Source organism: Capronia coronata, assembly GCF_000585585.1.
Source record: "Capronia coronata CBS 617.96 chromosome Unknown acBCG-supercont1.3, whole genome shotgun sequence".
Classification (NCBI taxonomy): domain Eukaryota; kingdom Fungi; phylum Ascomycota; class Eurotiomycetes; order Chaetothyriales; family Herpotrichiellaceae; genus Capronia; species Capronia coronata.
In genome coordinates, this window is record NW_006912895.1 from 1,531,729 (window position 1) to 1,556,875 (window position 25,147).

Below are 25,147 nucleotides of genomic sequence, written 5' to 3' on the forward strand. Positions count from 1 at the left end.
TATGGGATTGAAGATGACAGAGTTTTGATGGTTGGAATGATGCGGATTCGGCGAGGCGGAGCGGTCACAGGTGGACTCCAAAGAGCGCACCCTGAAGGAGACACAGTCTGGACGAAGATGCCGTGCGAGCGGAATCAAGAGCGTGATCGGACAGACAAATCGTCGGCACAATAGGTGGATGGAAGTCAACAGGTCTCGATGCGGTCAGAATTGATGGAAGGAGTAGTAGTAATTGAGTTGAGACGAGTAAAGATGAAATCAATGTGGTGAAATCACGGAAGAAGGGGATGCTCCTACGGGCGCGGTAGTAGTGGTGGTGCTACTGTAGGGCGGCACCACTTTACTGTTCAGGATTATTGTCTGCAGGTGCACTGCCCGCCAAGCGTCACGCTTAAAGGTCCAAGTTCCAGGTGAAAAAAGCACCCTTACTGAGGTTGGCAACCTTAAACTTTGGAGCCCGTGGCCCCTACATTATAGGTAGTGACGCCCATGCCCATGAGCCCAGCTGGCATCTTTCGACCACAGTATCTTTCAAGTTGGTGAGCACTTCAAGAGAGGCCACGCACCTCCAGGCAGCCTGACAATTCGACATTGATGGCTACATGTACCTTAGCTTTACGCAGTAGTACCAATATCATTCTAGCACAGTCCCGCCTTCGTGCCCGCGCAATCTCAATGACTCTTACTCGAAAAGTTGACCTCTGATCGAAGGACCCCTTGATGCCCTATTCTGGAGTTCCAGGCGCTAGATCATCCGGGCCTCTGCCGGACCTGAAATCCTTTCGCCGAAGGAAATCGAAGGACGTCCTGCGACTGCTTTTGCCCTATAGCCTGGCGACCATCTCGCGATGTGAGTGGAGGAAAACCGCTCGCGCCCAGGGGAAGATTGTGGCAGACGCTCCCGCACTGGGTGCGCTGAGCTCTTCTAGCTTTCAGGTTCTTTCAATCTGATTTCTAAGCGATTTGGAGGCGCGACTGGTCCATGCCCGTCCATCGTCTCGGCGGACACCCAATGGGACCTGAGGTGTCTAACCTCAATCAGGCACCCATCCCGCCGTCATCTACTGTGCCTCCAATGAAGATCTCACTTGCAGGACCCAGACGCTGACGGAGAGACGGATTTTGCCAGTTACGGAGGTACCTTTCGCCCTCAGCTTCTGACTCAAAGGTGCTTGGTAGCGTTGACTTTTCATGACGACGTCACCGCATTCTCACCTGCAACTTACCCAAGTATTTTTAATCAGCAAAAAAGAGCGCGGCCCAGGCGGGACACCGCTGACCGTAGCGAGAGCTGTGTTTCAAAGCTCGCGGGGCAATAAGGCACTTGGTCGAGTTCTCGTCCAGGCACAGCTGGGTTACTGGATGTAGAACTTGTTCACCTTTTGTACTACGTACTAGTACTATGCCATTGTAATTCCTCAGTGCACGTGACGCCTTCTGGAAATTGAAGCACTCAGGCTGCACTTCAGGTTACAGTCCTTGGCATCCATGGGTGCATGCGGAGGCGGACTCGGAGGGCTTGACTTCCACTGGCAATAATAACTGAGGTAACCTACAGGCAGTTCCCGATAAGACGATTGTCTGTATTGACAACTTGGACAACATACCTAACATCCATCCTGATTACTAGGTGTTCCTGCTAGACTCTGCGTTCTGGTGATTGACCCGTTCTCATCTCCACGAACTTCCCGCTATCCTCTGCCGCTCTCCTTCTCTTCGCGATGAGCGCTGCCGAATTGACTTCTTTGCAAAATGAAATCAAGGAATACAGGCTACAACTCGAGGCTGTTCAGCTGAGCCTACAAAACGATCCTGACAACAGCGAACTACAGAGTCTCAAATCAGAAGTTGAAGAAGTTATTTCCCTCACCGAAGCTGCCATTGCAGAACTAAAGCCTGCGTCAGTAACAGCATCGACTGCAACGCCATCCTCACCGCCGGAAAGAGCGAAATGGTCGAAAGAGAACCATCCCGCCTATCAAGCGGGCTATCGGAAGCCTGAAGTCGACGCAGAAGAAACCCACACTCCAGCAACCTTCTCGGTTAACGATACCGTATCCGCCAGATGGAAGTCGGGAGATGGCGGGTTCTACACTGCACGCATCACTTCTATTACGGGTTCGTCCAGTGACCCGGTCTACATTGTCACATTCAAAAATTATGGAAACACCGAGACGTTGAAAGCGAAAGATATCAAACCTTTGTCCAATGATGCCAGGAAGCGTAAGGCCGATGGCATGTCTGGGTCGTCCACACCCGTTGCGCCTCCGTCAAATCCTAGTGTGATCTCTGCTGCCGCCAGTGTCGATCCGACTTTGGCGCAGCAAGCCCGGCGAGAGCCGAGCAAGGTCAGCGATGGCCCCGTTCGACCCGCCAAGATTCCGCGGAAAGTGAAGGCCAACAAAGAGCTGGAAGCGGGCAAAGCGAAATGGCAAGACTTCGCATCTAAATCGAAGGTTGCAAAGATGACCAAAAAGGACAGCATGTTCAGGACAGGCGAGGGTGTCAAGGCGAGAGGTAAGCATTTCTTGGATCACTCGTATCTGATGCAGGCGGTCGTATACTGATTCGTCTTTTAGTTGGCTTCACAGGGAGCGGTCATGAGATGCGCAAGGATCCCCACAGAACCCGACATATTTACCAGCAGGATGGTCAGGACGACTAAGGTCCAGGGACCAAGCCACCATTCATCTTCTTTTCTTTTTGCATGTGCTTTTCCTTTTGCATTGGAGTTTGATGGAACCACAAGGCAACGCTGACCGCCTGGGCATTGCAGATCCCGCAACACATCAAAGAACGTGTGCAGCAGCGCAAGAAGCTAGAATTTTGTTCAGACAAGTATCTTCCTAAACTAGTGATGGCGCTCTCTGACACATTGCAATCTCGTCTGCAGGGTTTGTTTCTAGAACTGGACTTGCAAAGTCTGCATCCGATATGTCTCACTACCATTCTGACCGCACCGCTATGGGAGCGCATCCCTGGCGAATGAGTTATGCGCTTCAAACGAAGCTGTAATCCTACTGCTCGCTATAGCTTTTTGGCGCAAGCATCCAACTTCGCAGCAGCGTTCGGCGCGTGTCAGAAATGCGACCGAGCGTTTGGCCCGAGGCGTACAGCCGAGCAAGCTTGCTTTCCGAACACCATGATGTGATCTCCATCAGGGGAGACGCCTAGTAGCTCTCATCTAAATAAGGGTCGACGGAGTGCTTGCTCATTGGGCAACATACCGAGTCATTTCGAGCTGGCCTTGTCAAGCCAGTTTCTCTTTCCACTCCGGCGTATGGGAAGTCAGGGCATTGAGATTCGACCACAGGAGCCTTTGCGAGGCGCTTTAATTTTGCGACGCTGATCTTTCATTCAAAGACCGCCTTGTATCCTGAAACTACTCACCACCAATACCAGCATATTGATGACGCCCCAGAGCAGCGGCGTCCAAGTGCTCATTCTGAAATACCCAGCATTGTAGACTGCCCCTAGAACCAGTCCCACCATACTCCCTGCAAGCAATGCCTCCAAGCCTCCAATCACAATATATGTCACGGGAACCAGCCAAACCCAGCTCAAAGTCTCGCCGAATGGATTTTCTCCCAGCAGTTTTCTATTTTTGGCACTCAGGCGCTTGCCTGCGGGTGTGGAAAGATACTTCCGTCGCTGTGAGGCCGAGTTGAATTGCATGAGAACGGCCCATGCCGCGACACAGGCGTGCGCAGCCACGATAGTGAGCAGTGTCCAGTACAGTGTGTATCGGTAGATGTCGGACAGATAATAGAGGTACTGTGCCTCGCCTGGTTTGGCGCGAACTGGCCAATATAGGGCAGGGAATTTCGGAGTGCGGTAGGAGCGAGGAACGCCGGCGCCGTAGGTTGACATCGTGGGGGGACTCTGTAAGGTCGATTGAGAGCTATTCGGAGTCCAACTGGAATCCTTCAGCAGAGGAGTTCACATCATCGGCGGATAGAGAATCGCGAGAGTGATGAGGAAGCGAGAAAAAGAGGCTCGTGGAGGGTTTCGACAAGATGTTGTATTGACCGCAGTCTAAATCTCTCTTTAGCTAGTAGTACCTACTAATAACGTAGTAGTACATGTGATAAGTAAGGTACGTACTATCTGAATGGTTGGTATTCATGATTGGTCGGTCGTGTTTCCCCAGATTTTACTTCAAAGCTCAACACACGTTCTTCTTACCACACATACAACACACTCCGGAGGCAGAGGGCTGTCGCATTTGATGGCATATAAACTCGCCGATGGCCATTCGCTGGCTTCGAATGTTGATGTCTTCTTGCAGGATGGGTATATCCCTTACAGTGTGACGGAGAGGAAACCCGGTCGCGGTGCCTCATTTCATCATCGCAGCGTCATATGCGATGTGGTTTGTGGTTGGTGACTTCCATTGACGTAAGGACTGCGCGACCGCAGTTCACATCATCAAGTTTGAGAGCTGTGAGTTCCCGTGTTCAAGGTGACGAGGGAGAGTTTCAGCTCAGGAGTATATTAAGTACCCTTCACTTCTCTCGTCTCCCTCTTAGCCGTGCCTCCAAATGCCACCGAAGCTTCCCAGTCAAGTTCGAATAACTAAACCTACTCGCGTCCATCCGCGTACATTAATCACAACAGCCTCAACCCATCCCTTCTCTCGGCCGCAAGTGCCCCCAATCACGGCTCAGGCTCGTCTCTCTGGTCTCCAAAAGCACTTCTCTCTCACACACACCATGTCTGCCAATCCGCACAACGAAGCCTTCAAGATTGACAAGCTGTTCGATGTCTCGGGCAAAGTGGCCCTAATTACCGGTGGCGGTAGCGGTATTGGTCTGATGGCCACACAAGCACTGGCAACGAACGGTGCCAAAGTCTACATCTGCGGCCGTACCGAAGAAAAACTCGAGCGTGTCGCCGAGGTCTACGGCAAGGACATTCCAGGCTCCATTATTCCCATCACGGCCGATGTGAGCAAGAAGGAGGACATCAAGAAACTCGTCGATTATATCTCCGAACGCGAGCAATGCCTGTGCATCCTGATCAACAACGCCGGTATCGCATTGAACACCCAGCAGGTGGAGGCCAAGTCTGCGGAAGAAATGAAGAAGAATCTATTCGATGACCCTAATGAGACTTTCGAAATGTGGACCGACACCTACCGCACCAACGTCCCGCAGCTGTACTTTATGACCACGGCTTTCTTGCCCTTGCTGCATGCCGCTCACAAACACAACGACAACTTCTCCGGCACGGTGATCAACATCTCGAGCATCAGCGGTATCGTCAAGACGTCCCAGCACCATTTCGCCTACAACGCCTCCAAGGCCGCGGCGATTCATCTGACCACGATGCTCGCCAACGAAGTGACTCAGAATGACTTGAGGATCCGTATCAACAGCATCGCGCCCGGTGTTTTCCCGAGTGAAATGACAGCTTCGGAGAGTGACGACAAGCAAAAGTCGCACATTCCGCGAGAGAAGTACGAGTCCAAGGTTCCGGCCAAGCGCCCGGGTGAGGATCGAGACATGGCGAACGCGATTCTCTTCGCAGCCTCGAACATGTACCTTAACGGCGCTACCGTGGCTGTCGATGGTGGTTATATCCTGAGTGCAGGGAGCGGTCCATAAATAATAGCCTGACAGGGATCATGACCTGATAGTCTTGCCAGGTGTAATGAACGTGATGCATGCATAGATGGGCGATGACGATGAACACCGGGTGTTTATGCTCCATCAGAAAGCACTGGCCATGGCAATGTCAGTGGAGCTTGTCACACGACCAAAGTAGTTGAGTAGTTCAAAAAATACAGACACGCGAGGAATAGCTCGCTTCAACCCATTTTCGAAAAATTTGCCCATATCCGTTGATCTGGACGCGCCATCAGAAATCTAGCCAAGGATTTGATAGCTACTGTACATCAAACCATCGAAATGCAATCTGTGTCGAGGCCAACAGAAGTGGAAGAAAACGACGAGCAAGATGAGATCAAACATCCTCGACCCTCTTTCCCTCCGTCGTCGAATGTCGTACCGGACCCTCAACGCCGGCAGACTGCCCAGAGTTGTCTCCCTGTAGCGCTGCAGCCTTTGCAGCGGCTTCCTGCTCGGCAGCGATCTTCCTCAGGTTCTTCCATTCCATAGCCAGACTTCCAATGACAGTGGCGGCACTGACAGCCACGCCGACGTAGAATGCATTGCGCAACGCCTCATTGTACACCACCAACACACTGTGCAGATACTGTTCCGGGACGACGCTTCGCAGGTCCGTGGCGCCGACATTACCCACGACATCGGGGTCGATGCCAGGAATGGACTTCAAGCCTTGAGCCAGCTTGTTGTCGAAGATGTTGTTGGCGACGCTGACGAAGATCGACCCACCCAGCGTCTGGGCGAAGAACATCATCGAAGCGCCGATGGGGACATCTTCCCTTGCGAGCACCGTCTGCGCGGCCACACTGGGCTGCTGGATGCCCAGTCCGAGACCAATGCCCCATACAACCTGATAGCCGATCCACTTCGGATGAGCGGTGGTGGTGGAAAACGTGGATATGAGGCCCGTGCCGATGGGCGTGAGAACGGACGAAGTGTACATCCACAAAGTGAAGTATCCAAACTTGCGCGTGCCAAAGCCGGCGGCCATGCCTGCCAGCGTGATGCCCAGGATGGCAGGGAGGTTCATGATGCCCGAATGCACGGCCGAGGCGCCCTTGATGGCCTGGAACCAGATGGGCAGGAAATAGACCAGCGTCATCATGCCTGCGCCGGACATGAACGCGTAAGTCACGCCGGCGGCTACGCAGCGGTTCATGATGATTCGCGGCGGAATGGTAGCCATTTCCTGCCGCCAGATCTGGATGGCAACAAAGCCCATGAACAGGACACCCGCCAGCACGAGCAGCACGATGATGCGCGCGCTCGACCAGGCGTATTCGGTGCCGGCCCATTGCAGGGCGAGCAGGAGACAGATGACTGCCGGCACGAAGATGGCGGTGCCCAGCGGGTCGAGCTGGAGGAACTGCTGCTTCAGCGGCACTTTTTCTCTCTTGCGATCAGGCAGTTTGAGCACAAATGTGAGAATGATTATAGTCACCCCGCCGACTGGAAGATTGATGTAGAAACACCATCTCCAGCTGACCTTGTCGGTGAAAGCACCGCCTAGGAGCGGGCCTGCCACGGATGCCACAGCAAATACTGCTCCAATCATGCCGGTCCACGCAGGTCGTTGTCGCAGCGGCACCAGGAAGACGATCATGGTGATGGCCCCAGAGAAAATGCCGGCGCTGCCCATGCCGGCAATAGCCCGGCCGATGATCAGCATCGTCGAGTTCGGTGCCACGCCGCAGACTAGTGAGCCGAGCTCGAAGAGGCCCACGCATCCGATATACACCCATTTCGGGTTGTAAAAAGTGTATATTCGGCCCATGAGGAGCTGGAAGGCGGATATTGTCAAGAGGTAGGCTGACGCGTACCAGCCTACATCATCGAGGGAGTTGAAATGGTTCGTGATGGCTGGAATGGCTGTGGCGATGATGGTTCGGTCCTAGGAGTGGTGTTGGTAAGGGATCCTCCTGATATAAAGGGGAAGAGTTGAAAGGAGACGTACCAAAGCAACAAGAAAGGACGCCAATATCAGTGCCATCATTGTAATGTAGACCTTTGCAGGTGGAGGATATTCATCTGCGTCGTCCACAGGGCGGGCTGGCTTAGCAACTGTTTCTTCTGCATCATGGGCGGAGGAGGCGCTGTGGTCAGCAGGCGGATCTGTGTTTTTGCCTGCCATTATTGTTATGGGCATATTTTGGGGCTGAAGAGCAGCGGAATACTTCTTTCAACAAGCTCAGATTTGGACAACAAGGAACAACATGAAAGACTGAAGCGAGGGAGGGCAGCGATGGGCTTTTTCTAGGAGGTTTCAAATGGTACACTTGTGTAGTCAGTCCTACATTTTAACGCGACATCATTCTCAACCGGGCTCCGAGTCGCAATGGGTGGACTCAGACCTCGGGCGCGAGATTGATATAAGGGGCACTCTCTTAAGACCAGCCGCAATCAACATGTTCAAGGCTCCAGACATGACTGGCTTCGCGGTGAACGAGGGACGGTCGTTGGGGAGGTTCAAGTTGGGATCAAATGAGGTTGTAGTTGGCAGCAGTAAGGCTCGGGCCCGAAGTCAGCGCATCCAGTCCGCCCTGGACTCGGAGACCGGGGCCTAAGTGTCTTGGCAGCCACCGCCAGTATTACGGGGGACCAGTATTGTCGCAGCTGTAGCCATGGAGATACTTCTGCACCTCCGTACAATTTACGTCATGAATGTACCTTTCCTATTACGGTTGGTCCTGGTATCCTCCACGCCTGCGCATTGTTCTTCATAGCGAATATCAATCTTGTAGAGGATTTCGTATACCATGCTTAATGAAGCCATGGTCCTCTGCTGTTGTCGAGCTCCGCCTCATGACGACGCTAGAGGTGATACACAACACACGCTCGCCAGCTAGCCTTACATGAATGATGCTGGACCATAATAGCTTTGCCGTCCATCGACCGGAGAGGTGCCCCGTCGCCAATTGTATCGAAAAGCACAAGTGACATCAGTGTCGAGAAGTTATGACGTTCGCTCGTCAACAATTCCAAAGATATTAAGCTGCGCTCTGCATTCGGTCGCCTACTGCTGCGTTGATTCTTCACCTAGATTCATCTTTGCTACCTCTCGTCTTCTCTTGTTATCACTGACCATAGAGAACCCGTTTCCTGACAGATCCCTCCATCATGGAAGACGTCAAGAAAGCCACCGACTACGACTCGCCTTTTCAACAGGGCTTCCAAGTGCCGCCAACCCACCAGGATCCTCCTGGCAAACAAGGTGACCTACCCTTCGAACCTCTCAATGATAAGCTGCCCACGGAAGATGGTGGATGGCAGACGTACAAAGCGGCTGGCAAGCTCGAAGGCAAGAAGGCCCTGATTACGGGTGGTGATAGTGGGATTGGACGAGCCATAGCAGTCCTTTATTCCATGGAGGGCGCCGACAGCTTGATTGCATACCTACCTGAAGAAGAAGAGGATGCGCAAGAGACGAAGCGGTTGGTGGAGAAGAATGGCAGAAAGTGCTATCTCCTGAGCACCGACCTGCGGAAGCCGGACAACTGTCAGAAGGTCATTGATGAAGCTCTGCAGAAGATGGGCAAAATCAACATCCTGGTACGCGAACACGAACGTGGTATTCATTGACCAGGGCAAAAAGACTGACAGGTGGACTCCAGGTGAACAATGCCGGTTATCAGATGATGCAGCAGGACATCACCGACATCTCGATCGATCAATGGCAGAAGACATTCGAGACCAACATCTATTCCTTCTTCTACCTGTCGAAGTTCGCGATCCCGCACATGAAGAGAGGCGACACGATCATCAACTGTGCCTCCATCAACGCATACATCGGCCGACCCGACCTCTTGGACTACACATCTACCAAAGGAGGCAAGTCTCTTTGCAGTCCACATGTCTGTACCTTTTACTGACCTGATGAACAGCCATCGTCTCTTTCACTCGAGGCTTAGCGAACCAACAAATGAGCAAAGGCATCCGTGTCAACGCAGTCTGCCCCGGCCCTGTCTGGACTCCGCTCATCCCTGCTACCATGACGGAGGATGCGCAAAAGCAATTCACCTCTCCTCTCGGACGACCTGCACAGCCAAGTGAGATCGCCACATGCTTTGTGTTCCTGGCGAGTGCAGACAGCAGCATGATCAGTGGGCAGAGTCTCCATCCCAACGGAGGAGTTGTTGTCAACGGCTAGACTTAAGTGGATGAACCTGGTCGACGATTTTCAACGACTCAATGATTTCCCAAAAGGCGAAAGGCTCTGATGTCAATTTACGTGATTCAGATGCATAAGTGGAAACCCATCGGGTCTCACAAATGATACCTGGTAGTTGTCTCAAATAACGGATCCATTATCAAATCAATCTGCCAAGCTGCAGCCTTGCTGACGTCCAGCCTGAGCCTGAGCACCTCTCCAGTAATAATATCACATCCTGCCTAGTATGCATATCATTGTGTTGCAGCCTCGTCCGCAGATCAGTGTTGAGTCCAGCAACTGATAACTCTCCTCGAACCGTCGGAGATGTATACTATGACCATAGAAATGCATTTTTAACGGACAGTCTCTTGAGTCGTCAACTGTATTGTTCAAAGTTGTTGTTTTCAGACCATCGAACAGTGCCAAGACCTGGATCGACTGCTGCCTGAAATTCAGGGAGTGACTCTGAAAGTCCCCCACGACTGCAAATGAATCGGCTCTGCTCTTGTGTGTTGCTGTTGATGGTTGCTCCCAGGTAAGCCCGAGGAAGTATCACCATTTCTTTCATTCTTTTCATTCTTGAGCCGAAAGCCCGGGCTGTCTTCATAAAGAATCACCGAACGCGCCTGCGAACCATTGCAGAATAGCCGGGGACGACCAGCGGAGGACGACCAGCCGCAGACTTCCTAGATGTCGGCGTCGCATCTCATGACAACCAACAGAAAGTGATGATCAATGAAAGACTTCAAGAGAACCTCCTAGCGCGGCAACGATGAGTGTGGCCGGGGACCGGCCTCCCAAGGCTTTCTCCTGCATCAGATGTTTCGAGCGCAAGGTGAAATGCGACAAGCAGAATCCGTGCTCCAACTGTGTCAAATCCAAGGTCGAATGTGTCTTCCGCGTACCACCGGCCCCTCGTCGGAGGAAGAGACGCCCTCCAGAAGAGATACTGCTGGCCCGGCTAAAGAAGTGCGAAGAGCTCCTCCAGACCATGGGCGTCGATGTCGACAGCAGCAGCACTCCAACCATATCGCCCGCTACCACCAATGACGCCCAGACGAGCGCTTCTCAACTTGGTGCAGAACCCACGTACTCGCGTCACGGGCTCTTTACGGCGCCAGGCAGCAATTCCGGCCAGTTGATCGTAGACCGTGGCAAGTCGCGTTTCATCGAAAACAATCTGTGGACAAGCGTGTCTACTGAGGTGAGAGACGCGCCCTCTCTGGATCGCCTATTTGTCCTTCTGGAACACATATAGCTAATTCCTGAGCAACCTACAGTTCCAACCGAAGGAAGCCATCACCGAGTACTCGGAGGATGACGATGAGGTTGGCTCTCCTCTCGAAGAGACGTCCGAGTTCATGCTCGGCTACACCCCGTCTGGCAACTCGATCCAACAACTGCATCCGTCGTCGGATCAGATCTTTTCGCTGTGGCAGATCTTCCTGGATAACATCAACCCATTGACCAAGTTCGTACATCAGCCCACGCTTCAGGAGACGCTCCTTCAAGCAACCAGCAACCTAGACAATCTGCCCCGAGGCCTGGAGGCGCTATTGTTCTCCATCTACAATGCTGCTGTCTTCTCCATGGAGGACGATGAATGCGAAATGAAATTCGGCGAAACTCGAAAGACGCTACTCGCAAGATACCGACATGCCACGCGGAAAGCGCTGGCCAGAGCCAGATTCATGGGCACGTCGGACATCATGGTGCTGCAGGCGTTTGTGCTCTACATCCTGAGCATGCGCGAAGTCTATGACTCGAGGACGACCTGGACGCTGGCGGGCGTGGCGAGCCGTGTCGCACAGGGCATGGGCATTCATCGAGACGGCACCCGCCTCGGAGTATCGCCGTTCGACACCGAGATGCGGCGACGCCTGTGGTGGCAGATCTCGACCCTCGATTTCCGTTCGGCGGAACTCAGTGGATCGGGGCGATTGATTGACTTCAATCTCTCCGACTCTGAGCCACCAAGCAACGTCAACGATGCCGAAATCCACCCAGGCATGACCAACCCCCCTGTGTCGCATACCAGACCTACAGACATGATCGCCTGTCTCCTGCGCTGCGAGTTTGGCCGGGTCTGGAGGGAAAAGCAGCTGAAGAAATCCAGCGGTCCGGCCGGGAGCGCTCCTCTCACGTCACCCTGGGCGACGTCGCTGGAAGAGAAGGACGCCAACATCAACGAGCTGGAACAGCGGCTGGAGGAGAAATTCCTGAGATACTGCGACCCGTCGATCCCCATCCAGTTCATGGCCATCATCATCGGCAGGTCTGCCATCAACAGTATGAGGTTGATGGCCCACCATCCCCGGAACTACCGCAACCCGGAAGACGTGCCCGCCGAGGAGCGCGAGTACATGTTCAATCTGTCCATCAAACTTCTCGAGTCGGACAACCTGTCTCACGCGTCCAAGGGTTTGCGGCGCTTCATGTGGCACACCAACGTCTATTTCGCCTGGCACGCCCTGATCTACCTGCTCGACGCGCTCCGCACGCGCACTCTCGGCGACGAGGTAGACCGGGCATGGCAGCAGGTGGATGAGATCTTCCACCACCACGCCAACTTCGTCACAGACAATAGGAAGCCCCTCCATGTGGCGGTGGGCAGCTTGTGCTTGAAGGCCTACAGTGCAAGAGAGAAGGCGCTCCGCGAATCTACCAACGGCATCTTTCCCAAAGTCATTCCCGAATATATCAAAACACTGCGCGACCAGCGCCGGAATGCAGCTGACCTGGCTCCTACTTCATCAGTGACCTCTTCAACTGACGCGAACCATCCCCCTAACGCTGCCGATGCCGCTGCCGCGGGCTTCGCCGAGCCCACGAAGACCAACCACGCCGGCCCCGTGGACTCTGCAACTTCTACCAACTACAACTTTCACTTCTCCACTCAAGCCACCGGCCCTGGAGCCCAGCTTCCACTTCCGCCGTTTCAGCCAGCACAGCTCCAGAGTCCCCCCGACTATTCCATTTTTGCTTCGGATCCGACGCTCGCCCAGGATCTCGCCATGGCCGATATGCCCCTCGACTGGTCACAATGGGACTACATGATGCAAGACTTTCAAGAAACCAGCTGAAAGCTGAAACTCTTGGTTGATATGAGACATCCTCTATCAGGAGGACTCTATACCAGATGGTCCCAAACCTGGCGCGGCTGTCCACGGAAAGAAGACACTTTGCCATCAAGACGAACATGACCTGTATGGTGATGATTAATGAGGGATCGAATGGTGAAGATGTGATGACATGGGAGGCGAGAAATATATTCTTCTATTCTGTTCGAGAATCTCTGCTCACGCAGCGACGGAACCATCCAAGCCAGGGGTTGCTTTGGCTGACACGAAACACGAGATCGGTCACCCCGGCCATGATCCATGTTTGTACCAACATCCGATTTTCCCATACTACAGGGGAGATTTTAACACCTGGAACTCTCCTCAGTCCCGACTGCTGCTTCTCCTGGCAAATCCCATTTCATCTCACCTGTCATGATATCACCGGCTGAAGGGCATTATTGCGCACAACGACGACGGCGTGGAGCTCTACAACTGGCTGTTATGCTCACTCAGGTCAAACGGATGGAAGGGGGCTAGCTAGACCAAAAGAAGCGCAATGCATCTTACTCAAACAGAGGACACCCGACTCTACTTTTGAGAGAGACATCCACATGGCCATTGAATCGATTGCTGCTTCTCCCTTTCAGAAAGGGTCGCTTTCCAAACATCCATGTAATGTCCGCTGAACACCATACCTGTGCCTTCTGACGTGCAATGACTAGATGTTCGCTACCTTGAGAACACCATCGCCCACACTGAACTCCAGGTCCTTTGCATGCATACAGCAAGAAGTCTATATCGTACACATCATCACTAAGCGCCCCGTCCTGATGCCGGTCTAACGTTCTACCAATGAAAAAGCCCCGAGGATTCACGTTCCCAGAGCACATGTGAGACCTTTGTTGTCTGTTGAACAGCAGCGGCAGGATCTGTAAAAGAAAATCACCAGACCGCACAGCCATGACACTGCGTAATCGACCTCGACGAGCCTAGGACTAATCCCTAACACTGAATATATTTTCACCTATCTATCTATCAATCATTCAATAGGTTTCGGATCCTCAGTGCGATACCACTCGCCATTAAACGCGTTGACCAACCACTTGGTCAACTTGTCGTAGACGATATGGTTGGCATTGTGGAAGTAGATGCTGTGATCGCTATCCGGGAAGAAATGGACGTCGTAGTTGTCGACGCCGGCGAGATCGAACTTGTCCAGCAACGTCAGCGTGTTCTGCATGTGGACATTGTCGTCGGCGACGCCGTGCATGATGAGGAAGCGCACGTTCTGGGCCATGGCCGTGACGTTGGAGACGGCCGCAGCCTCGTAGCCCTGCGGGTTGTGCTGCGGCGTGCGCATGTAGCGCTCCGTGTAGATGGAGTCGTAGAAGCGCCAGTCGGTGACGGGCGCGACGGCCATGCCGTACCGGAACGTCTGGCCGGCGTCGGCCTCGAGGACCTTGAGCGTCATGAAGCCGCCGAACGACCAGCCCCAGATGGCCATGCGCGACGCGTCGACGTACGGTTTTGCCGCCCACATCTTGGCCGCGGCGATCTGGTCCTGCGCCTCGTACTTGCCGAGCTCGTTGCGCACGACCGTGCGCGCCTTGCGCCCCATGAAGCCCGTGCCGCGCCCGTCCACAGTCACGACGATGTAGCCCAGCGAGGAGGCCACGAAGGACTGGAAGTCGACGTGGAACTTGCGGTTGACCATTTGCGACCCGGGCCCGCCGTACAGGTAGAAGAGGACGGGGTATTGCTTCTTCGCGTCGAAGTGGGGCGGACGCCGCTCGACCACCTGCAGCATCTGGCCGTCAACCGTGATGTTCTGGAAGACTTGCTGAGGCAGTTCGTGCGAAGATGCCATTTGCGACAGAGCCTTGTTGTCGGCCAGGACCTGGTCGATTTTCTCGGGGTTGGCCGGCGTCGATGTGACCTTCTGATAGGGGATGCCAGGTCCTTCGTAAAACAGGTTGATGTAGCCTGCTCCGGTCGAGAACTTGGATGACCAGTACCCTGCCTCGGCGGTGGGGACCAGAGACTGTGTTTCCGTGCCGTCCAGCTTGACACTGTACAAATGGCGTTGAGTCGGTGCTTCTTTGGCAGCAATGTAGTAGACCACGTTGTTTTTCATATCAACAGCCGCAGGCCCGCCGTCCACTTCCCAGTCCCCTTTTGTCAGCATGATGGGAATAGAGCTGTTGAGTGGAGAGAAGTAAGCAAGGTGATCGCCGTTGTCCGAAACAACGGTGTCGACATATCCGTCGAAGAGTCGGCCGTTAGCAGGATCGGCCGGGATATACCGGGCATGCTGTGTAGGCTCGATCCATCCTCCGTCGACTTCAGTCAGGTCAACAGTCCTGACGGTTTCGCCCGTCTGCGTGACAACGTCGACAAGAACCACTCTGACACGACTGCTCTCGCGATCTGACTCGGAGACCAAGACCTTGCCGTCATCGGCCCACAACACGTTGAAAATGATGCGGTCTTCATCGGGAAACCCGCCGGCAATGTCGACGCTGAAGACTTGCCCCTTAGCAATGTCATAGAACAGCATATCAACAACAGGATTTGGAGCTCCGGCTTTGGGATACTTGATCTCTCTGACTTCAGGATAATTCTCCAGGCTTTCAATAGGCTTCTTTCCACTGGGTCTGGAAAGAAAGTACTGGACTGGATATTCGGGGACGACAGTTTCGTTTGTGCGTAAGAAAGCCAGATATTGACCATCTTTTGCCCACCACGTTGCAGAATTGGTGCCGAAGACTTCCTCCTCATATGCCCAGTCTGGGATGCCGTAGAAGTATTCTGGACCTCCATCGTCCGTCACAGCAGTGACCTTTCCTGAAGACAAGGACCTCAGATACAAGTTGTTGTCCCTGGTAAACACCACAGTATCACTCTGTGGGGACCATTTGGCCAATTGAATCCGTTTGTTGGGGAAAGCAGGATCCAATGGCTGAATGGCTTGAGACTCGACGTCGAGAATGAAGTAAAGCCCGACGAAGGAATGCCGGAATACCTTTTCCCTCTTCGCCATGAGAAGGACATGTTTCATGTCCGGACTGACCCAGAAGTCATCCGTCCACATCTGCTGTCCATTGAACTGAATCCAGCCACTCTTGATCAAAGTTCTGTTCTTGAAGTCACTCGATGCTGACGACGTGCGACTGCGTATGTCCTCCACCACCAGATAGTCCTTCCCAGGTTGGTTGATCTCCAACAACAGACCATCCTCGCCTTGGGGGCCAGCTGTCCACGCGACAGAGGCGAACTTAGGCTGCCATTGTCCGGACTGGACTTGTTCGAGGGTGATCTTCTTCCCCGAACTCTTCATTGGCGCTTCATGGTTATAGTCCAATGTAGAAGCATGCCTGTACCGTCCACCTGCCAGAAATATGAAGAGCGCAAATGCCCAACCGACGATGGCGACGATCGATACAATCCATAGGCTGCGCCGCAACCCTTTTGACATGCGTTGCCCGCTGATTGTGTAGTTCTTGTCGTTGAATCTTGGTAGCTCCGGATCACTGTCGTCATCTCGATATTGCAAGGGTTTCAGAGGCTGGTTCACGGATTGCATTGTGTTCAGGTTCTCGAGGACTAGAGACGTGGAGGACGCGCTCGAGGCACTTTCCAGGGAAGGTTTCGAATGTGGAGTGGCGGAAGACGACTCCCTTTCTTTTATAAACGTCTCCCTCTCTTCAGCGGAGACGTCGCTCACCCTAGCCATGATGGCTTGGCGGGGTATCTGCCAGGGACTTTCCCTGGAGTCGTCGTAGTTGAGGGCGAGCGAGGTTGACCTTGACTGCGACAGAGGTTTGTTATCTGAGCATTTTTGAAGCCTGTTCCCGAGCGGCGAGAGCGCACCGTCGATGCAGCGTACACCGGCAGGGATTCTCCTGCGAGGAGAGAGGAGAGGGAGTTCTTTTGCGCGTAGATCTGTGATTATGGTCAGAGGCGGGCTGTGAGATGCTGCTGTTGACGCTGCCGGACCAGTTGAAGGCGGAGTCGACGTCGCGTTCTCCATATTGCCCAATGAGGACTAGTCACTATGGGTAAGCTGTCACGTGTTGATTATGTCAGACGTGCCGCCGCTCTAACAGACACAGCCTTGTGGTTGTCTCACCACAACACATTACAGACTATCAAAACGAGCCTTTACATCTGTTGTCTTCCTAGTCTTTCTTTATGTCACACTCCTTATCGTCATGCGCAAACGAAACAAAGAACCGAAACAAGTAGACTTGATGCGCTTGGTTTGTCGGTCCCAGTTCGCATGCTCTCTTTCCGCTTTGGGAGAGAAACTAAACATCGTCCGTTTCCGGCCATAGATAAACTTATTAGCAACAAGAGGATCTATGGGTCTATAATGCATTGATATTCAGGGGCTCATATTTACGCAAGCGTATTCTTCATATGTAGGCCATCTCATGCTGTTGAGTGGCGTCGAATCTGGCCCGACGTTGATTTAGCGCTCCAAGTCATACCCCTAGACGCCATGTAATGCAACATTACAACGCATACTGTGAAGTCCAAACATGGACTGTATGCTGAAGGTGAAACGGTGCATGCTTCTAGTCCTCTGATCCATGTACGGATGGGTCAACTTCAGAGGTCTTTCCGTCTTCTGACAATCTCGAATCCTTTTTGTTTTTGCGCAATCATCACATTTTTATTCTGCGAGGCTTCCGTATGGCTTCCTCATTCAGGATCCATGCAAACAAATTCTTGTCCGGCCTGCTTCGGAGACGCTTCGTTTATGCATGGAAAGTCCAAGAGCCTCAATTGGCGACTCCTCGATGATTTGGCGAATGTTCCAAGGCCTTGACATATCTGACAAATGCCTTTTTATGCACCATGCCTCTGTACTCGCCCTCGTTCAAGACACATATATATCTCAATCCGAGTTTCACGAAACACTGATACACCAAGTTCATGGGCGAATGCATGTCCAAGGCCACAGGCGCAGGGTCGATATAGGGGGTGAGTTCTACCGGATTTGCTGTGGAGGGTTCCTCGCCATCTGACTCACGTCCTGAATCGTACCCGGCTTCTTCGAACGCATCCCAACACCGGTTGTGCGTATTGTAGATGTGGTTGGAGGTGGAAAGCAGGCACAACGTGCTGTCCTCGTCCTCGATCCTGTCCAGGGCAAATTCCAGGTCCGGAGCTGGAATGAGACCCACCAGAACCTTGTCTCGGATGATAGGCAGACCGCCGTCAAGTTCGCCGAGGTCTTGTGTTCGACGAAGTTTGGTTCGTAGATCACTCGCCTTCACCAGAGGCGACAAGGTGATGTCGATCACTCCGTCCCGTCGAAACCGGGGCGTAATGTCGCCTAGTTCAGAGTCGAACACGGGACTGCCTTTGTTGTCGAGGAAAGGATACGAATTCATGTCTGTCAGAAGGTCGTAGATGCTGAGTGGCTCCACCGCGTCTGCAGTCCATTTGGCGCAGAGAACCCCAAGCGAGAATGGTAGTACATGATCTAGACTCCCCGTCAATTCAAAGAGGATCACCGCCAGCGTCACCGACAGACGTGTTACTCCGCACATGACAGCGCCCGCAGCGACGAGGGCATACACGCCGGGGGTCACGCAAGCCTCCATGTTGTCGGACGCCTGACACCCACTCCACAGAAAAGAGGCAGGATATCTCAGCACAAGATACTGCGTAAAGTGACCGACCATGCGCCCCATCAAGCCACCCACAACCATCGAAGGCACGTAGATGCCTGCGGGAACCTTGAGACCAAAGGTAATTATGGTGAGGATATATTTGACGACGAATGCCCAGCCCAGATAACTGATCACGGACAGGACTTCGTCCTCTTTCGGGCAAAGTCCAGTGCTGGTATCCTGGTTGCAAGGGCTGGCCAGATCGAAGAGAAGCTCGGTCACGGAGAGCCGCGTGTAGCGGTTCCAAAAGCCGACGGCACCGGTGACAAGAGCAACTAGAAGAACCTCCAGCAGAGGATGGCGTTTGATGACGGGTATCCGACGAAACGTGGTGGCCCAAAATCGAGACGCCTTGATGAAAAGCGCTCCGGCAAGACCTCCCACGACGCCGAGAAAAGCAAAATTGAACAGCTCGAAATAATGCCAATCAGAGAAATACCTGACTTCAAAAAGGACGATCTTGTTGGTGCCATACGGATTGAGGAATTTCAAGGACAGTGCCGCCACAATGCAACAGCAGAATGTGCGAAACAAAGTCTTCGGGGGAAAATAGTAGCTGACTTCCTCCAGACTGAAAAGAACTCCGCCCAAGGGTGACCCAAACGCGACCGCAACACCACTTGCGGCACTCGCCGAAAGTACTTCTCTTCTCTTAGCATCATTCAGGTCGTATTTGGAAAACAGACGGCAGGCGATGTTTCCGACGCAGGTTGCAATATGGACATATGGGCCTTCCTTTCCAAGACTCATGCCAGATGCCACGCTCAGAATGAGGCCAACAGTTTTCAGGACGAGTACTCGGAACCCGAGATACCCATGGAGGACAAAGCCACTCAAGATGACTCTCACTTCGGCAACGCCGCTGCCAGCGGCGGCGTAGTAAACGCTGGGAGGGGAAACATCCTGGTCATTCACTGTTTGAACAGAACCGGGCTTGTTCTCATCAGAGCCGTGATTGACGTCCGTCCTGACAGCACCGAGATCTTCATCCAAGGTCGAGGCGATGTTCGACGGCACTATAGTCTTCGAGTACAATGTGATAAAGCAGGACAGCCCTGCTAATGCCATGGACCCGACTATGAACGCGAGATACTCGATTGTCGTATCACCGACGGTCGAAACAGAGATGAGTTCTGACCAGGTCTTCCAATTATCGCAGGTTCGTTTCCCCGAACAGCATCTGTCTCGCCCAAGGTACCAGGTGTCTTGACAAACGCCGCGCTTGATATCGAATATGGCGGACTCGGTCACGTCGACGAGATAGGCTATGCAGGCAGTAGCAACCCCGATGAGAACCATCAGGATCCAGCCTTGAGTGGAATCAAAGAAGCGCCATAAACGACCTCGAAAGCCTTTCAACTTCCTCATTTCCAAGACTCGGTACCCATCAGCAATACTGTCGTGAACCCAATCCGTCGAGGTGAACTGATCATACCATAGCCTGTCGTCTTCTGATAATGATCCCATAATCGACTGGTGTAGTTTCGGCGTTCGGAACCCCGAACTCCTCATCCATACTGGGCTGCTCGCGCCAGACGGCCGTGCATTGTAGTCTTTCCGTCTGCGCAAACTTCCGGTAGAACTGTTCACCCTCGACAACTGTCTCGATCGCGACGACTGGCCCCTGTTCTCAGTGTATCTGCTCGTCGACCCGTCGCCGGCTCCAAGCAATCCAGTTGTCTCCGTAGGTTCGGAAGGCATACTCAAAGGAGGTGGTAATCGGGTCCTCAGTTCACTCGAGGAAAACGAAGGGGACCTGGTTTTACGCAGCGTTTCTGGCGAAGAGGGGGAAGAAGTTGGATAACGCGACAGGCTCTTGGGGCCATCATGCTCGTTAGGGTCGTGGAAAGAGACATAAGACTTGGGCATGGTGGAGGTCGGATCGCGGAGCAGGACAGGGGCCGGCAATAAAGGGAAGAGCGAGGGACAGCAGTAGGGAGGTAGGCGGCAGTCCGGTGCGCCTCTACATGCAGCTGGTGCCTTGAGACCGTATCATCATCGGGGTCATTGATCGAGGAGAATGGCAAGGTTATAGATGGTGTCGCAGACGACGATACCGAAATGACTTCTAGAGGTCAGATGTTAGCAAGGCAAGCGAAATGCCTTCAGGCTCTCGAATGGCCGCAGCTAGGGGTCTGTGGACTGCTCCTGGTGAACTGCACAGGCTGATGAAGTGATAAAAGAAGGGTGTGCCGAACTATGCTCTCACATCGGACGATCAGCTGAGCAGATGATGGCGGTTGTTCCGATACCATATCATCTGACAGCGCCGAGGGGGAGATGGCACGCGTCCAAAAGCGGTGACTGATTGTGAGGGTAGAAAAGACCTTAACCCGCATGAGGGTCAGCCATCACTGGAATGCCTGAAATGCCCCGCCAAAGAAGAACACTTCCGCAAACGATTCCACGCCTGGGACAATGCCTTGTTGTAGCTTCATAGACGATGTGGAGTGGTTGATGGACTATGTTGGAAGAAAGACGAATCTCAGAGCGCAGGCAAGATGTTAGTGATAATGCTTGGCCATCTAAGGTAAGTACATGTATCCATTTGATAATGGAGACGACCTCATAGCAGACAAGTATGGCATGGATACTCTCTACATTCCCGGTGACGATGTCTTGCAGATTTCCAGACGACGGAAACATTTGATGGCAACACCGCATACTATGGCATATGCAGCTAAATAATGAGAGTAGAAGCGAGACCACGAACGATTCGCTCGGTCGGCCGTCGCTCGGTACAGTAACAGCGTACCTCCTTATCCAGCGAATGTCAATAATCACGTACTCTGTCCTGTTTGCTGTGTGCGGTAGAGAGTCGAGACATGTTGGTGGCCGTGCTCTAACTCCCCATCTGTTTGGTAAAGGGGCCCCTGCGCCTATTGAGATATCAACTAAAACACACCCTCTGTTCTTCTACACTATGACCATACAATGTCAGCGAGTACTACTTTGTTCCATCTCGAGGTCCTAACCTAAAGTACGTATATCCAGCGCCGACCACGAGAGACCTCCCTTTCGTTCGACCGAGCCATGTCTCATTCGCCTGACCTCTCGGCCTCTCCTCGCTCAGCGGCGCCTCGTCCCAAGACATATCCCCAATTCGTGTTGTTCGGCGACAGCATCACCCAAGGCGCCAGCCATGTCTTCGGCGCCTCCTTGACGGACTGGTACATGAGGCGGGCGGATGTCCTGAACCGAGGATTCAGTGGATATACAGCCCCTGCCGGCTACGACAATCTCCTGCAATTCTTCACCACCGCGCCCCCCTCGTCCAGCGTCCCTCGAATCCAGCTGATGACCGTCTTCTTCGGCGCGAACGATGCTTGCCTTCCAGGGTGCCCCCAGCACGTCCCGATCGAGAGATACAAGCAGTCTCTGCGAGATATCGTCGATTATGAAGGAGTCAAGCTCCATGACACAAAGATCATCTTGATCGTGCCCGCTCCGGTCGATGAATGGCAGATAGGGGACACCGAGAGAACTGCTGCAACGACAGCCAAGTATGCGGCCGCCTGTCGAGAAGTAGGGCAAGAGTTGGATCTACCGACACTGGATCTCTGGACACTCTTCATGCTCAAGGCGGGTTGGACGGAGGGCTCCGCAGGTCCATTGATCGGAAGCAAGGCCGCAGCAAAGAGCCAGGTCTTGGACGAGTTGTTGTCGGATGGATTACACTTCACGGCGGCTGCATATCAATTGGTCTTCGATGAGCTCGTCAAGCTCATTCGAGAAAAGCTGCCGGATCATGTTCCGGAAAGACTACCTTCTATATTTCCAGATTGGAGGGCAAAGCTGGGTGTCGACAAATAAATGGATCAGAGCGGAAGAAGTCGACGTATACAAGATATTGTCATTTCGAAATCTAGCTACGTGTTTTAGTGGCAGAAAGAACAGACATAGACACGAATTGAAAGGACTGTTTGTGTGTGAGATACCAAGGAAGGAGTGATCAAAACCATTTCAAAGATAACCAGCCGTGCAGGGAGTGGAGTTGAAGTGTCGCGAACGGATTGCAGTTCGGACGCCGGATGAGATCAGATCGCCATAGGACCGAGTCTGAAGAACAGAGCGCACCGTCTATTCCTCATCACTCTCCTCGTCGCTGTCCTCATCGCTCTCGGCTTCGTCGAGCCATTGCAAGAATTTGTCGGCAGCTTGACGGACCTTTCGGCTGGTCGCAATGTCGACATACTTCTTGCTTGCCTTCTGGCCCCAATCTTTGGCCACCTCTTCACTGAGAAGGTCATTCTGATAGTAGCCCATGAGGATGGCAGGGACCTGAGGAATCAGCTCCGGATGATCGTTGCCGATGAAGCGTTCGGTGCCGCCAAGGAACGCTTTCATGTGTTTCTCCGACTCGCCAATCATGGCCCTGAGCATCTCCGCACGGGCGGGAATTTGCTTGACAATGTTTTCGTCGAAGATGGTCTGGGCCAACACAGTGAGTGTCTTGTGCTTGGTCTCAATGCCCAGTTCCTTGGCCTTCTTGTAGATTTCCACGTCGTCAATCTCGCTGACAGATCCTTTGGCCTTGGTTTCGTCGATGATCCAGGTCCCAAGTTGGTCGTAGACACTGATCCCATTGCCCTCACCCTCTTCTTCTTCGTCGAAGGCGAGCGAGCGCTTCAGGTCGGATGGCAACTCCTTAGCACGAGCGGCCACGGCTTCGGCCGAGGTGTCGACCGCCCATTCGTCGTCCTTGACCTCTCCGTTGGTCTTGGCTCCAATGCTCTTTGCCTCCTGGGTGATCTGTTTAGTGAACTCGTCGTCACTGCCAGCGGCCAGTTCGAGGTCGCCCTCGTCGGCATCCCCCTTGTCGGAGTTGGAGTCATGCGGACTGCCACCGTTGGCGGAACCGTTCTCCTGAGTCCCGGCCTTGGCCCTGTCGCGGCGCGTCATCTTTTCTTTCTTGGTTCTTTTCCCACCCTTCGGTTCGTTCTTGAGGATGAAACCGCTCAATTTGTGGCGTATGTCGACGTCAGTACGTTGACCACATGCCTTGCAGTCCAACAAGATCCGACCATCCTTGACGTTGATTGTGGTCTCGGGGTTCTTGCATGACTTGCATAGGACAAACCTAGAGATGAAGCCATCCAAGGAGTCTTGCAGCTTGTTTGCTTCGTGGGCTCCGTTGATGATCCAGCGGTCATCCTTCGGGTTGGTGTTTGTCTGAGCGCCCAGCTCGAAACCGAAGTACTTGATGACATAGGACGGAGGACGGGCCAGGGAGGCTGAGACGCTTGGAAGGTTTGCAACGACGGTCCTGGAGTGACGGTTAGCATACAAACATCATGACATAAAACATTCCCATACTTACTTGATGCCGTTTCCTTTCCCTTCAATCTTGGATTGCAAGCGTTCCATCTTGTAGCGATAGAAGGGATCACTGACATCCCGACGAATGTTGATGGTAGCCATTTTGAGGGATGTTGTTGGAGTTTCCTGAAGACAAGTATCTCACTTTCAAGAACCAATATTTGGCTTAATTTTGGGGGTGCATGCAAAGAAACAAAGAGGCGTAGACAACTCTTTCAAAGCGACCAGACATGCGTGGATATCACCACAAGGTTGTAAGATAGAACATCAAGGATACGGCTGGTATTCGGCGTATCAACCATATGATGACCTTGCAGGACTACACGAGTGTCTGCTGGCCGGATATATGTCCAGCTTTTGCTTGGTTTTGGTTTTGGAGGAGTGAAAGTATGCCCGATACATGAACAATCGAGGCTGCGTCTGATCGAGAACGGTAGGTTCTGTAGGTGGAAAGGAAACCAGCGTTAGGTTGCGCGGGTCTGGAAGAGTGCTGGCAGGCAGTGTACCGCAGTAGGTGGATAGTTGGGGCTTTCAAGTTGGCGGTGATGATAATGACGATGAGAACGCCTGGTGAAACAGGAGAATTCTCGACTCTTCACTGTTGTGAAAGTGATGATGGTGGGAGAAAGAAGAAACGGGAAGGAGGCAAAGACAAAATGTGAAAGGAACAGTAGAGCAAAAGCCAACAACTGCGCTAGGCGGCCGGCCGACTCGCACTGCAGCTTGAGCGCTGTAGCATAAGGCGACCGAGACCGAGTGGCCGAGCGCGGAATGAGCTGCAGTGCAGTCGGGGCTGCAAGAAAATTTCATCGCCTGGCCGCCTGGCGAGGAGCGATGAGGATCGAGCTGATTAAGATTGATGCCTGGGATTTGCTGCCTTTCGCTGTGTTCCAGGCGTGCGGGGGCGGTTGAGGCTTTTTCCCTTTAACTGTACACTGTCAACAGCGGCTTACCCGGACGTCCCACTGCACCTAGGACTCTGTATTATTATTGTGTGCCCCAGTCAGCCTAAGGCCTAAAGGGGCCATGGCAGTCTCCCGTTCCCCTTCGCCAATTCTTTGTAGCAAACTCACCCTATTATTGCTGCTGCATACAACGTTTGTTTACAAGGCCTGACAATGGGCTCACATTATTGATGACTACCTAGTACGGGTTACACAAACAAGGTGTGGACGTGGAATCACTACTCTTTGGTCAGTCAGTCAACTGAGCACTGTATACTGATTGCGAGAGTTGTGCCAGCTCCAGCCTCGTGCGGCCTATCTCCAACGCTTTACCTGTAACAACGATATCCGGTTGATAATGACA

The 25,147-nt window shown here is 53.1% G+C and overlaps 10 protein-coding genes across 10 annotated transcripts; 5 read left to right on the plus strand and 5 right to left on the minus strand.

Moving 5' to 3' along the window:
* Positions 1 to 1,721: 1,721 nt before the first annotated feature.
* Positions 1,722 to 2,665, plus strand: A1O1_03860 (uncharacterized protein; the record flags this gene model as incomplete). The annotated part of the gene is made up of 2 exons (XM_007724760.1): positions 1,722 to 2,517; positions 2,580 to 2,665. The coding sequence occupies 2 exons, from the start codon at positions 1,722 to 1,724 to the stop codon at positions 2,663 to 2,665; spliced, it is 882 nt and encodes a 293-aa protein (XP_007722950.1).
* A 692-nt stretch (positions 2,666 to 3,357) lies between these two features.
* A1O1_03861 (uncharacterized protein) lies at positions 3,358 to 3,870 on the minus strand (the record flags this gene model as incomplete). Its single annotated transcript, XM_007724761.1, has 1 exon — positions 3,358 to 3,870. One exon carries the CDS (start codon positions 3,868 to 3,870, stop codon positions 3,358 to 3,360), a length of 513 nt encoding a protein of 170 aa, XP_007722951.1.
* Positions 3,871 to 4,712: 842 nt separating this feature from the next.
* A1O1_03862 (gluconate 5-dehydrogenase) lies at positions 4,713 to 5,606 on the plus strand (the record flags this gene model as incomplete). The annotated part of the gene is made up of 1 exon (XM_007724762.1): positions 4,713 to 5,606. The coding sequence occupies one exon, from the start codon at positions 4,713 to 4,715 to the stop codon at positions 5,604 to 5,606; it is 894 nt and encodes a 297-aa protein (XP_007722952.1).
* Positions 5,607 to 5,964: 358 nt separating this feature from the next.
* On the minus strand, positions 5,965 to 7,758 carry A1O1_03863 (uncharacterized protein; the record flags this gene model as incomplete). The annotated part of the gene is made up of 2 exons (XM_007724763.1): positions 5,965 to 7,518; positions 7,582 to 7,758. The coding sequence occupies 2 exons, from the start codon at positions 7,756 to 7,758 to the stop codon at positions 5,965 to 5,967; spliced, it is 1,731 nt and encodes a 576-aa protein (XP_007722953.1).
* Positions 7,759 to 8,744: 986 nt separating this feature from the next.
* On the plus strand, positions 8,745 to 9,774 carry A1O1_03864 (uncharacterized protein; the record flags this gene model as incomplete). The annotated part of the gene is made up of 3 exons (XM_007724764.1): positions 8,745 to 9,176; positions 9,239 to 9,470; positions 9,509 to 9,774. 3 exons carry the CDS (start codon positions 8,745 to 8,747, stop codon positions 9,772 to 9,774), a joined length of 930 nt encoding a protein of 309 aa, XP_007722954.1.
* Positions 9,775 to 10,549: 775 nt separating this feature from the next.
* Positions 10,550 to 12,860, plus strand: A1O1_03865 (uncharacterized protein; the record flags this gene model as incomplete). Its single annotated transcript, XM_007724765.1, has 2 exons — positions 10,550 to 10,981; positions 11,058 to 12,860. The coding sequence occupies 2 exons, from the start codon at positions 10,550 to 10,552 to the stop codon at positions 12,858 to 12,860; spliced, it is 2,235 nt and encodes a 744-aa protein (XP_007722955.1).
* A 1,018-nt stretch (positions 12,861 to 13,878) lies between these two features.
* Positions 13,879 to 16,572, minus strand: A1O1_03866 (uncharacterized protein; the record flags this gene model as incomplete). Its single annotated transcript, XM_007724766.1, has 1 exon — positions 13,879 to 16,572. One exon carries the CDS (start codon positions 16,570 to 16,572, stop codon positions 13,879 to 13,881), a length of 2,694 nt encoding a protein of 897 aa, XP_007722956.1.
* A 1,051-nt stretch (positions 16,573 to 17,623) lies between these two features.
* Positions 17,624 to 20,389, minus strand: A1O1_03867 (chloride channel, other eukaryote; the record flags this gene model as incomplete). Its single annotated transcript, XM_007724767.1, has 1 exon — positions 17,624 to 20,389. One exon carries the CDS (start codon positions 20,387 to 20,389, stop codon positions 17,624 to 17,626), a length of 2,766 nt encoding a protein of 921 aa, XP_007722957.1.
* A 1,164-nt stretch (positions 20,390 to 21,553) lies between these two features.
* On the plus strand, positions 21,554 to 22,333 carry A1O1_03868 (uncharacterized protein; the record flags this gene model as incomplete). Its single annotated transcript, XM_007724768.1, has 1 exon — positions 21,554 to 22,333. The coding sequence occupies one exon, from the start codon at positions 21,554 to 21,556 to the stop codon at positions 22,331 to 22,333; it is 780 nt and encodes a 259-aa protein (XP_007722958.1).
* Positions 22,334 to 22,600: 267 nt separating this feature from the next.
* Positions 22,601 to 23,941, minus strand: A1O1_03869 (translation initiation factor 5; the record flags this gene model as incomplete). The annotated part of the gene is made up of 2 exons (XM_007724769.1): positions 22,601 to 23,786; positions 23,841 to 23,941. 2 exons carry the CDS (start codon positions 23,939 to 23,941, stop codon positions 22,601 to 22,603), a joined length of 1,287 nt encoding a protein of 428 aa, XP_007722959.1.
* Between the last annotated feature and the right edge of the window lie 1,206 nt (positions 23,942 to 25,147).